Here is a 12,436-nt window from a genome sequence, read left to right on the forward strand (position 1 = left end):
CGCTCGCTATGAGTTTAAAGTAATAATCTATAAAGTGAAATGCGGGTTAAAAGTATCTTCTGAATTTCAATCTATCGTGAAGTATGCTTCTTTCTACGATTCGTGACTATTATCTCGGGACTATTATCGTGTTATCATTATAATTTGGAACGATAAACATACAAAATTTATATTATGTAGATTTAACATTTCGAACTTTAATCTATGGATCCTCGCGGTAATGTTTCCAACGTCTAAACAAGGAACAAATAACATTCCTTTGTACAACACACACGGGAATTTCCTTGATAACCAGTTTCCAAAGAACCCCCAATTATTTGAATTACAATAATAATACTCACTTTTTCTCCTCGTCTCCGCTCTCAGAGCACGGGGTCGTCGGTTCCTCGAGGGAGAGACGGCGCCTAGGTCGCGGTTGCAAGGTCGCTTCCACCCTGAACAAACCGGTAACATAGTCGGTAGGCTTTTTGTGCTCCGGCGCTGGAACTGATAAGAACAAATCGTTATACGGCTTGATTGTTCTGTACAGCGAATTTCTGCACGTTTGGAATCCACGTGCGACCATATACGTTGTACATGAAGAGGAACCAAGCTAAAGGCAATAACGACGCGTAATTGAATAATACGCTTAACCCGTCGATTGGTTTAACGCTTATTAAAATAAAAGGTCGACGGCCCGGCCAGTGGACTCCACCTCGTTGCAGATGACGCACGAGCGCATCAACGAACGCGTGGTAGGTCCATATGTAACTAGTAACTACAAACTAACTTGCGTATCTTATCGGTGTGTCCGCGAGTGTCGTGCGAATGGTAAAAATTTCGACAAGCCGATCGAAGTCGATGACACTAGCCAGGCTAAATTTGTTCGCGATAAGCCGCCGATGGAATAGGAGAATTACTAATATCGATGTCTGGCTGACTTCTATGCGACGTAATTGTCTCGAACGCAGATAATCAGGGATCAGTCTAAACCAGGGATCAAAGACCCAATGATGAAAGAATAAAATGTGACAGATATAAAACATGTCTAAACATTTCACGTTCGACCGAAAGCTAACGGTATCCTTTAACGTTTTCTATCTCTCTCTCTCTCTCTCTTTTTTTTTTTAAGATATCAATGAGACCACAACTCACCTAGAAGAGGCACCAGTTTGTCGTTCGGATTGAGCTGGCTCGCCAAATCCCTGCCCAGTTCCTCGCATTCGATTTCTTCTGGCAATTTCTTTCTGGACAGTGGAATTTCCTGAGTCTTGGCTGGTGTTTCGCACTCCGTTGGCTCCAAGATTTCGGTCTGCGAGGCAGCGTCACTGGTAGCAGTGTTCACTCGGAGCACAACTTCGGTGCGTTGCACCAATGTCAGTCCCTCTATTCCTGGTTGAGGCGACATACATGGTGATACCGGAGGAGATGGTCTGTCTTCCTCGACTGGAGAATTCCTCGACGACGATGAAGAAGAAGCCTTCGACACGCTCGAGATCGAGGACGTCGAGGACCTTCCCCCGGATCTGGACTTACTCGACGAGGAAGACCTGTCTACTCTCAGCTCTATCTCGTTCGTTTGACTCGAACGGACGGGCGAGCTAGATCTGTTCGAGGAACCAGTGTTGTCCGTTTGTGTAGGGCTGGAGACTTTTCTGTTGTTAGGTGAAGAATTCTCGCTCTTAGAGAAGCTGTTGGATAATATCCGCGGCGAAACACGAGGATCTGACGATCTACCGGACGAAGAACTGGAACAGCTTCCAGATCGTCTCGGTACGGCGCCTCTCGAGCTGTCTCCTTCCATCTGATCCGGTGTTCTAGGAGGTGAATTGGTCGGGGCTGGAGGCCTTTCCGAAACGGCCGACGCCTCGATGGAGCTTCGAACTTCGTGACCTCGTGGCCAGCAACTGTCCGTCGTGATCGTCATTGTCGTGGATGCCGACGATGTCGTAATGCATGTAGTGATCGTGCTGGTCGACGTCGACGTAGCGTTCATTCTCTTCTCGTTACGCCGATTGAGCAGCTCGATGTTCTGCGAGGTCATTTCGATGGTGGCGCTTCGCTCGCGGAAGAAATCCTCCTCGACAACCGATGAGGGCGCGTCCATGCTTCGACTCTGTTTCTAATTGTAATTTATTCGATTAATCATTCGTTAAAGTATAACAGAGACGAAAATTTTTAGTGGAATTAAACATATATAGATTCTAAATATTTTTTCATAGACGATGGATTTTCTAACTAACTAATAAAAAAATAATTACTACTCTAGTTTATGCCTTTATAAGAAATAAAAATTTTTAAAAATGTACATACAAATAGTGTAATATGAAACAGTCTGGTAGTTACTAAAATAAAATAAATACAGTAAAATTTTCTTCTCTACTTCCTTACTACTTCCCTACTACGTACCATAAGGAAACGGTAAGTACTGCGAGTACTTGGAGAAAACACTACTCACTATAAGAAAGAATATATCAATAATGGCTGTGCTGTTGCACTGGGGTAACCTACTCCAGCGAGGATGTATCGGTACAATACGCGCTAAACGTCCGAAAAGAAATATTACCTCTCTGTTCTGAGGTAGGGGTTCGCAACTGGCCGCCAGCTTCCTGCGTTCGCGTTCCAGCTGTCGGTTCCTGTCGTTAAGGATCTCGACGCTCTGGGGCGACAGCCGTTCCCTACGTTGCTCATAATCGTGCCTTTTCTCTTGCTGCCTCTTCTCCTGATGATGATGATGATGGTGATGATGCTGATGTCGATCCTCCAGGTTATCGTTATTATTATTTTCGCTGGTTCGTGATCTCGCCTCACTTGACTGCAGTTTCTTGTTCAAATCGTGCGACAACTTTCCGATCACCTCCACCGAGTGTTGCTGCTGTTGTTGTTGTTGTTGCTGTTGCGCGGACCGTTCCTCCAGCCGATGATGAAGAGCGTCCACGCTGTGAGACTTGGAAAGCTCTGGCTGTTGCGGATGATGATTGTTGTGATGGTGATGGTGATGGTGCTGCAACGGATGATGAGGCGTGACGCGCAGAAGAACCGGATCGTCGTGATCCCGCGGCGGTGGCCAGTCCTCTAGGCGAGATGTCGGTGACATGGTTCTTTTGTAACTGCCCTCGGTGTCGGGCGCTCCTCGTTCTCGACGATACGCCAAGTAAGAGGCCTTCGATTGGCTCCTAGAACGAGAAAATTGGATGCTTACGTTAAGAGATTCTGATGGAGTTAGATCGCAAAGACAGTTGTTCAGAAAGTCGTACTTCTTAAATTTCGCTACGCATTTTCCGAACAACTCGACTACTTATCGATAACCTACTTGATTGACTAGTTTCGTTGTGCAACTACAAAAACATGCCCAAAGAGTTGGAGCGAAATACGAAGAGTAATTATTCGTCTAACGCTGGCTGTTTGAAAAGTTTACACCGTGTGATTTACAGTGTGATCGATTGCGAAGTAAGACAGTTAGCGTTATTGATTAGGGTCGGTGCAATCTTTAGGAATTTTTGAATTACATAACGATACGCATCGACCTAAATTCTTACGGTTTTCTTATCTTCATTTTTATTGCCGTAGGATATCTTGGCGAAGATGATCCATCGTCTAGCAAGACAAATACTGTTCTATATTACAATCGCGTCTTCGTCATTTGTTTGATCCGGCACCACGCCCGAAATTTCCGTTATTGCTCAGCTATCAAAAATAAACGCACGAAAATAGAGCATCGCGAGACAGGAAATACGCACATGGTAAGGTTCGAACGTAAATAGTTGCGCATCTGTTCGCTTTGATCGTGCGACTTGACGTACCTACGACTACAAGGTTAGGTTATACTTGAATTTCCAGTTCGCGCCTGGTTAGAGACAGGTTCGTTCGAATTTCGATGAGGTTCGTTCGTATGAACTCGCGTCTGATTATCCAGAAGGCGGCGTCTTTCTAACTGGACGCGATACACGTTGATGTTCGGAGAAAAAAGTGGACGATTCGTAAACACGCAATTTCCTCGAAATTTAGATTCCATGTTCTTTCTCGAGAGTGTCACGATTTCTTGTTTGTACTTAGTTCAGGCGCAAACGTTCGAGCAATTACGAGTGATAAACTTACGCATAATTGCTCTTTGAACTTTTAGATTTTTTCGTAACCCGCGGAATTTTTTATTTCGATATCTTCAGCGAGAGGGTCGTGAAATGGTAATAAGCTTGAAATACGAGGCAATTCAATAGAATGCAACGTTTATGTTCAGATGGAGGGTCCGTTCCTAGTTATCCTATTAATACTCGATAGAAATTATCTGCATACGTATATTCATAAGCGTAATTACTGTGTCGTGATCAAATTTCGAGTATTGGTAGAATCGCGATTGAACGGGGCCCCCCATCCACGGACAAGACATAAATAAGCATACGAGCCGATAGAATGGAAATTCTTTAGCGATCTCGTTTCTACGCCCATATTTAATACACTTCACCGCGATATTTACGTTTCTGCGCGTAATTGACGCGCAATTATACTCTAGAGAATTCTAATAAAGCCAGTGGAACGGGACGTTTGCCCACGTCCATGAAGAAAATGTCGATACCGGCTCGTTATAAATAGTATATTCCCTTTTATTCGATGTAATTTATTCTCATATTTGCAATGGCGCATGGGATTGGCGTTAAGGTTTGTCGAACCTATTCGTGATTCCACGAACGGAACACAAAGTGCTCTTTGGCGAGCGTGCCGAGAGTAAAAGTGATCCATTGTTCGGGCGCCTAGCTTGCGAAATTCTTACCGACGCATCCGCGTCGATTAATCGCGAGGCGTGATTGATTAATCCGCAATGATTCACTTTGTCGTCCCTTTAAATAAGGACACGAAAGACCCTATACTCGGATTATAATGCAAGTGCAGCCCGATGGATACCGGATACGACGAGAGCGTGTTACGTGAATTTCAACGAGCGTTCCGGTTCGGGGAACGCTCCCGATCCTTTCCCAGCGGCTTTTCCGCAAAGACGCGTCCGCGTGGAAAGTGACCCGATCGTCGGGATGACGAGTAACGCTCTCTTTACTTGCCTAGGATCAGACGAAATTACGTAAGCAGCGTTTCGTGCGAAAGTCATCGTAATCGGAAGGAAAGTGTAACATCTGTTGGCAGATCTAGTATGTGAAACGCTTTGTTAGAGAAGAGAAAAGATCATGTAATATCTTTTAGACGAACGATTTACTATCTATTCTTTCAACGTCGGAAGAAAAGAAAGAATGAAAGAAAGAAACTAGGACGTAAGCAAATTTCTATTTTAATGTAGGTGTCAGTTAAAGTGGTTCCTTGGCTATCGTTTATGGTATGATCTTTAAATTATATCCTTCTTACGATTCGAAAGCGATGACAATCAGTACAGCAATTATTTCAGTCTCGGTGCAATCGTTCGGTTGAAATCAAAGTCCGTGACAGTCGATATCTCCGATGACTTATCATTAATTGATACTTGATTTTTTGCGAGGCAATAATCGACGTTATTGCGGTTCGATATCTATGTCAAATTTGCTCGTTTCGATCGAATCTGGGCTGATATTGTCATGCTCCGTCTGTCGGTATATCGTCATCGCGTGCCGGATTTACGGCCCAAATATAGGTGTACTTTGAAACGTACATGCGTAACAAGAGTAATGCGAAACATGGTTAAATAGCTACGCCTCGAGTCGCTTTCTTGAATTAATCAATCGCGAATACCTTGTTCGATGAAACATGACTCGATTATAACTGGATATAAAAATCTAATCTCTTACGATTCTTAATTAACGAATTATATATTACTGTCTATGTTTTGTACTTTCTTTGCTTGATGGCAGAAAAATAAGTTTTACGAGTTATATGATTTTACATAAGGCTTTAAGCGAGGGAGGTATAAGACAGAAAGGTAAAACAGAAACTTTTCTTCGAAGAATTGCTGGACTAGAAGTTCACACGGCTATCTTGCGCTGGATTTCTGTCCCGTTCTGGTTAGGAACGTGCGTGGCTGCCGGCGGAAAAGAAAGTTTTTGTCGTAACGAGGTAGTCCGAGCGAAGGACGAAAGTAAAATTTGCATCTCGATTCTAATCACGTGGTTGACTCGACACGATTTTGTCGTGATCGGACCAGAGAACTCGACACCAATCAACTCGTCATAATTTTGTCAACAAAGAACGCAAACGGGTCAAACGACTCTGTTTAAATTTCTTTTTAAAATCTTCCACGAGTTTCTGAACCACTTTTACGACCGTTCTTTCGAATAATACTTATCTGCTCCTTAATACTTCCTCGTATACGTATATTTAGAGAAAATAAATCTCCTTAATTCAGCGGGAGTAATAATTCGGATCCGCAACAAAGTGTGTCAAGTGAAACGCGATTAGTTCGAAACAAAAATTACCGGCGAACTTCCGAACTATCACGAGACCCGCATCAAACAACAACCATTAATTCGCACTACCTGCGTCACGCACAAAAACATCCTTGAAAATTAAATCTTCAAAACGATCGGGTCGAGAGTTTGGTTGGCAAAAAAAGGAAAAAGGAAGATCTCACGAGAAATCGGCGCGGGTCCGATGCTCTATCATTTCCGAAGCGCGCGATAGTTCAGCGTGAGAACGAACCTGGAAGAAAAATCAGTCATCCCGGATCCTCGAGCACGCGAATTGCTTCCGCGAGCGTTGCGTTCGTACGTATCTTTGTCCTAGAATGCTCCGACCTCTAGAACGAACTGCTCGATTCGGCTCTGCCTTCCACTTCCTTTTTTTTCATGGCTTTTTGTTTAATCGTCCAGAAACGGCCGCGTACCGTAAACGATTCCATTGTAAAATCGTGCGTTACGTAACGTGGCCGTGTAACTCGACGTGTTGCGCAAGCGGCGCGGCGCGTGATAGCGCGAGATATAGGTATAATTTTATAAGTATATACAATTATGTAAGCGGACACAGGAGACAGGAGTCGCGACTGTAGGAGACCGCGATTTCCTGTTGCGTTCTCCGATCGTGCAAATTCATCCGCATCACCTATTGAATTCTTTCTTGATTACCTCTTGAATCGATCTCGAAACAAGCTAGAGAAAAACAACAATTTCCAGTCGGATCGGTGGAAAAGCTCGAACCCGGAAAACAGATCGCAGGGAAAGTGCTTTACAAATTACTTGGCGCTCGAGATATATGCACACGACGTGCTTTTAAACGAGAACTGGTAATAAGGTTCGTTCGTAAAATAAGTAACGAGGCATTTTGCCGGTCGGAGCTGACCGCAACGGGTAGCTGGCGAACATCAGGCTTAAAAGTTACTCCTGGTAATGACCATACGTAACGACGTACACGCACGGGACCCCTTTCACGACACGTGTTTCTCCTCGGTTCCTCTTTTTCTTCCTTCTCGAATGCGGATAATTATCGCCTGGGATAAAGCACGCACGCGAGTAACCAGGAGGAAGCTGTCGACGCGTTCGCATCTTTTTTTTTCTCCCTCAGTAAAGCACGTTTGTCCTTACGTTCTGGTGGCGATCAAGAGAGCTTAATTAAGTAGGCGTAAGCGCGGAAGACGCTACGACGAGGCTAAAGCCTTTCTTTAATCGTAGAACTATAATTTTGTTCATTTTTCACGTTTTCTGTCTATGCTTTCCTCTTTCACGAGGTAAAGGCAGAGGAGAAATCCTAGATGTTTCTAAAAATGGTTCATCGATTCTTAGGCTCAGATTAATAGCACGATCAATTAGGAGTCCACTTAGCGAACGTTGCCAATTTCGAAACTTTATTGCTCCAGTTTCCTTACCGTAATATTAAACTGTATATTAGGCAGCTTTACGTATTACGGAATTTGCTACGATTATCCATTCCAAATTCCCTGTCGTAAATTTCCCTAATAAAAACGTCTCGAAATACCGTTGATTTTCTGTTTTTCTCCTTTCTTCGATTATATCGGACATTGTCTAATCTGCAGGCTGGTTTTTCGACAGGGTGTTGGTCGAAGAAAATGAACGATAAAAAATCTAAAAAGACCGATTACGTAAGGCAGCGCGACTCGTTCGATCGTTAAGTTGAAATTACCTATAAATCGTGGGTCGAACAACTGCAGTCTGTCAAAAAAAAATTTGCGAGGCAAATAACAATGCTGCAGCTCGGTTGTAAGAGTTAAAAGTAGAATCGGCGAATTATCGGCGGGATGCAGCTTCTTTCGCCCGGTAGTCGCTGCAAGAACCAGTATATCACGGTAATTGATGGTTAGCAGCGTATTTCACGGCCGGTCGCCTTCGATCTATAGCCGAGCTCAAGTGTTGGGTGTTTATCTCCAGAAACGATATCGACTTTGGACAAGCAGATAATACCAATGCAAACATATTGACCCGCTTTTTTCGAAATTCCATTGCGTATCTTTGACTCGCGTTCTACGCTCGATATCGATAAGACTTTACGCCGTAAAGTCGATGTTTATTCTCGAAAGAGGAAAATTTATGAAGTTATTCCCAGCAATCGCTAGTGTACACGTGCTTGCACCATTAGCGTAATTCGAAGAAATTGTAACAGCCAAGCTTTTAAACGTTCATGATGAAAAATTAATTCGAAAGTGATTCAAGAGAACTGTAATCGCATGAAACTGCCAACAATATGTTAATTTACATTTCATTTATATAGAGAGAACGCTACGTTTGAAAACAACATATCTAATGCGAACGCGTTTTATTATACGCATGAATATCACGTACATCGCGAAGTGACATTTACATGCCACGGTATATCGATACGAAATAATACATTACGAAGGAGCAGCGGATATTCGAGAATAATTTAAGTTTGCCTGGATCGTCACGATTTTATTCCGTGACTCTGAGGACAGATAGAAGTGGCAACAAAGTGCAATGTCGAGTACGAAGATTCTGTGTAAGAAAACTTTTGCATTTGTTAGTCCTTCGTGTGCTTTCACGAATTTCCGCTTACAATCGTTTAGCTAACTCTTTCTTGCGCTATCGTCTAGATCTGAAATAATTAGGCGTGTTGATAATATCCTTTCATCGGTTGTCAGTTTATTGCCACGACCACGACATCCAGTTCTCGACCAATCTGGAACCAATAACGATTCCGTTCTCCTTGCCTCGATTTGCTTTATTCGACGCGATTACCAGTCCTCCGGTCCACCGATCGAGGAACATTAAATTCCAAGGAAATACCGATGCGTGTATTGTGTATCGAGGCACGAACAAGAACGAATCGCTCGTGCAGTGAGATAAACGTCGTTGAAATGTTCCTCCGAATCACGAATATTCCAGCAGGCTCGAAATTGGTTGCCTTACCAATTTAATACGTGACCAATTAAGTTCGTGCAAAGTGGAAAAAGTGGTTTCCATGTTATTTGGAGGTGTCTGTTGGGTTGTGAGAGGCCGTGTTTTAAACTGGATTTATTTATCATCGTTTATTTGCGCGTGGGTATGCATACGAATACGTAAACCTTCTGATAATTAATTAAATGCGAGAAACACACCGGGTGTTTACTTCAATAATATTTCTTCAAGACCGGGCGATCAGTGACGCTCCTTTACAGTGTATCGACCTATCGATTCAATAATTTAAAATTTATATGATATATTTAGTTTGTTTCTCTTTTAGGAATCTTTGGTATATGATTTTACGATACTTAATCTATTCGTATTTCCAAAAGATGGTGCTCTGAGGGCAAGGTCTCCTCTCTTTGCTCAACGAACTTTTGATTTTTCTTCAAATGAAATGCTGGAACTAAAGTAAAAGCATTAAACATCGAATGAAAGTCAGTGGACGCCAAAGTTGGCAAGATTTTGTCGGTTAAAGCCATTGAGGTCGAGTTATAGTTGGTAGACAACAGCGGAAATAGCGAGCTGCAGAACAATTATTACGACATTTCGCTAATTAACTCAAACCGAGTTTGATCACGCGTAACTTCGTCGCCGATACGACGATGACCTGGCGAACCGAGAGAAAGAGGGACGGGCGAAAGAAGGAAGTGCAACAATTTAATATTTATGAGAGTGTCAGGGCAACAGTTTAGTCATTCGGACGGATCGCTGAGGCGATCGTCGTATCCGGTGGCACGAAAGGATGCCGATTCAAGCGAATCATCTGGAACGCGCGTTTTCATGCCGTGAAGCCGATGCGCCTGTGCCGTGATGGGCTAATACCATTTGCCGCTATTAAACGATCGCCCAACTAGAAACGTAACTGTATAAAGTGATTCAGTAACGTAACTATTTATCATATAAATCACGCTATGTGCATAATGCAAATGACAACTCTGAAGACATATTTTTCCATTTGCTAGAACGGAGTAGAAAAATTAAAAGCTGGACTCAATGCATAAAACGCTGCGTAAGGGAGACTATGACAAAAATATGATTCTCAAATTTTTGTATCCCAATCTTGCTGTCGTTTTAACAAACGAGGACACTCTGAGAACTTTTAGAAAGACACTAGAGTAAAAGAAAAAATTACACGTTCTAACGACTGTACCACATTTTCGTCAAATTCAAGAAATTCTTTAACGATGAAAGAATACAAATGAGATAAAAATGTTCCAAAGATCGTAGTGGAATTAAATATCCATACCGATATCTCGAAGCTTTGGAATTCCAACGATCTATTACTTTATCTCTTTCATACACTTTATCATTAATTCACAAAACACTTGCGATCGAATTCCACTGAAGGTGGCCGACGTTTTAAACCTACTCCATAAACTCATAGCCACCTGTCTCCTTTTGTATTGCCACTTGTCGCTAATCAGGCGATTCAAATACAAAGCCATATGGAGCGTTTCAGTCTCGTGATCGTTCCGTAAGCCGCTTGAAAGCCTCGATCAATATTATTATATCGAACCCTTTGAAGATACTCAGAAGCTCCGAATTATCATCCGTATTATCATACTTTATCCACAAGGGCTTCGTATATCGTCGAAACACAGAGAAACCCTAAAATGTTGGCAAATGATCCAGAGCAACGACTAAGCCGATTTCATGGAATCGCGGTCGCAATATCGATCGGTTCTCGCTTTCTACGTTGAAAAAGTTTATTCAGGATGCCAGGTCGAGTGCAACGTAATCGACTTGCCTATTGTTTTCGCGAGAGCGTTGCTTCAAACAGCACAGGTGTTAACTAAATACAAATGGCTGCGATACCTATCTAAGTATGCGTATGTAAATGTTCGCATCGTGAACGCGTTTCTACGTCGGCTTTGGTCCTTTCGAGGCTAACGACTGACAACCAGCTGTTCGTTTCGGCAATTTGCAACACGAAAAGGTAATTAGCACTTGGAAAAAAAGACATCAGCGGACATGGTGCACGTCAAACTAAATGAAGACGTTGCGCGTTGTAAAAAGTGAAAACAGAGGTACTGTTTGCCACGAACGTCCTGTGAAACTTTGGAAATTAGAGACTGTCGCCTTCGACACGTCCGGGAAACGATATTCGGTTCGAAGAACTTTTAATTTCCTATTGAAACAAAATTCAAATAAATTGAAGGCGTTTCACGAAATCGAGCTTTATTTCGTTTGGTTATTCGGTTTCTTTTTCTGTGGAAATGCAGCACCAGGTGAACAACGGCGACAATGCGAGTGAAATCTCGTGTTGTTCGCGTTGCACGAAAAGTAGGTAACCTTCGTTCGCTGGCGATCTCGAAAAATGCGTTTCGACTTGAGGATATCGGATGAAAGTACGCCTCGTTACCCCGGGAATTGCAGCAGTCACAGTACTGTCGAGGACACTGTCGGCAATGTTGGGCCGACTTTTTACGAATCGGTAATACGAACGATTGAAATTTACGGTTCGTTGTTTCGATCCTTGGATTGCTTTTCGAGAAGGTTCGCGACGCTGCGCTGCTCGAAATAATCGTCGAATTTCGAAATAACTGTGAGGCTTGAAATGTAAATTGTTTTATAGATAACTGTGTTTCTTAATCTCGCAACGCTGTTTGCATCCAATCGTATTTTTTTAGCGATACAAACTTTTTGTTACATAAAAGGATCTTTCTTTGTAGAAACAAGAACAAGTTTGAAATATCAACATTAGAATTAAAACAGTCGGTAAAAAATATTATAAAACGCAATAAAAGAAATAGTTATTTTACACTTAGGGTAGCATCTTGTTACTTTAATTGTTGGCAACAAGCAATTTTCCTTGCCGTGAAGAAACGACCGTTCACAGAGCGCGACGCGTCACTCGGGCACAATTAGCAATTTTCCACGATTCGCTCGAATTTCATCGTCTGCCCTTGGTCTCGCGTCGCGAGTCACGGTTTTCGACCTCGTCTTCATGGAACCCGCTCCTGCGGCCAACGTACTTGTCTTCTCTCCTCCTACTCAGCTCTGAACACCGTGGAGTACTGTTATGAGTAGCAGAAATGCTGAACAACGGGCAGCCATAAGCATCAACGAACAGGTATTTCGCTATTTTCCCATGGTGCACAGCTATCACGAATCGATCGCTACTACTTCCGTAC

The 12,436-nt window shown here is 42.9% G+C and overlaps 1 protein-coding gene across 4 annotated transcripts in view; it reads right to left on the minus strand.

Moving 5' to 3' along the window:
• LOC132904523 (uncharacterized) overlaps positions 1 to 12,436 on the minus strand; it is a 165,401-nt gene that overhangs the window by 7,363 nt on the left and 145,602 nt on the right. For all 4 annotated transcript variants that reach the window (XM_060955092.1, XM_060955094.1, XM_060955093.1 and 1 more), the window contains 3 exons: positions 2,546 to 3,155; positions 1,135 to 2,101; positions 342 to 486 (listed from right to left, as the gene is read on the minus strand). In XM_060955092.1, the coding sequence (XP_060811075.1) occupies positions 342 to 486; positions 1,135 to 2,101; positions 2,546 to 3,155 (1,722 nt within the window). The remainder of the gene's footprint in view (positions 1 to 341; positions 487 to 1,134; positions 2,102 to 2,545; positions 3,156 to 12,436) is intronic.

The sequence above is a fragment of the Bombus pascuorum genome, chromosome 2 (genome assembly GCF_905332965.1).
Source record: "Bombus pascuorum chromosome 2, iyBomPasc1.1, whole genome shotgun sequence".
Classification (NCBI taxonomy): Eukaryota; Metazoa; Arthropoda; class Insecta; order Hymenoptera; family Apidae; genus Bombus; species Bombus pascuorum.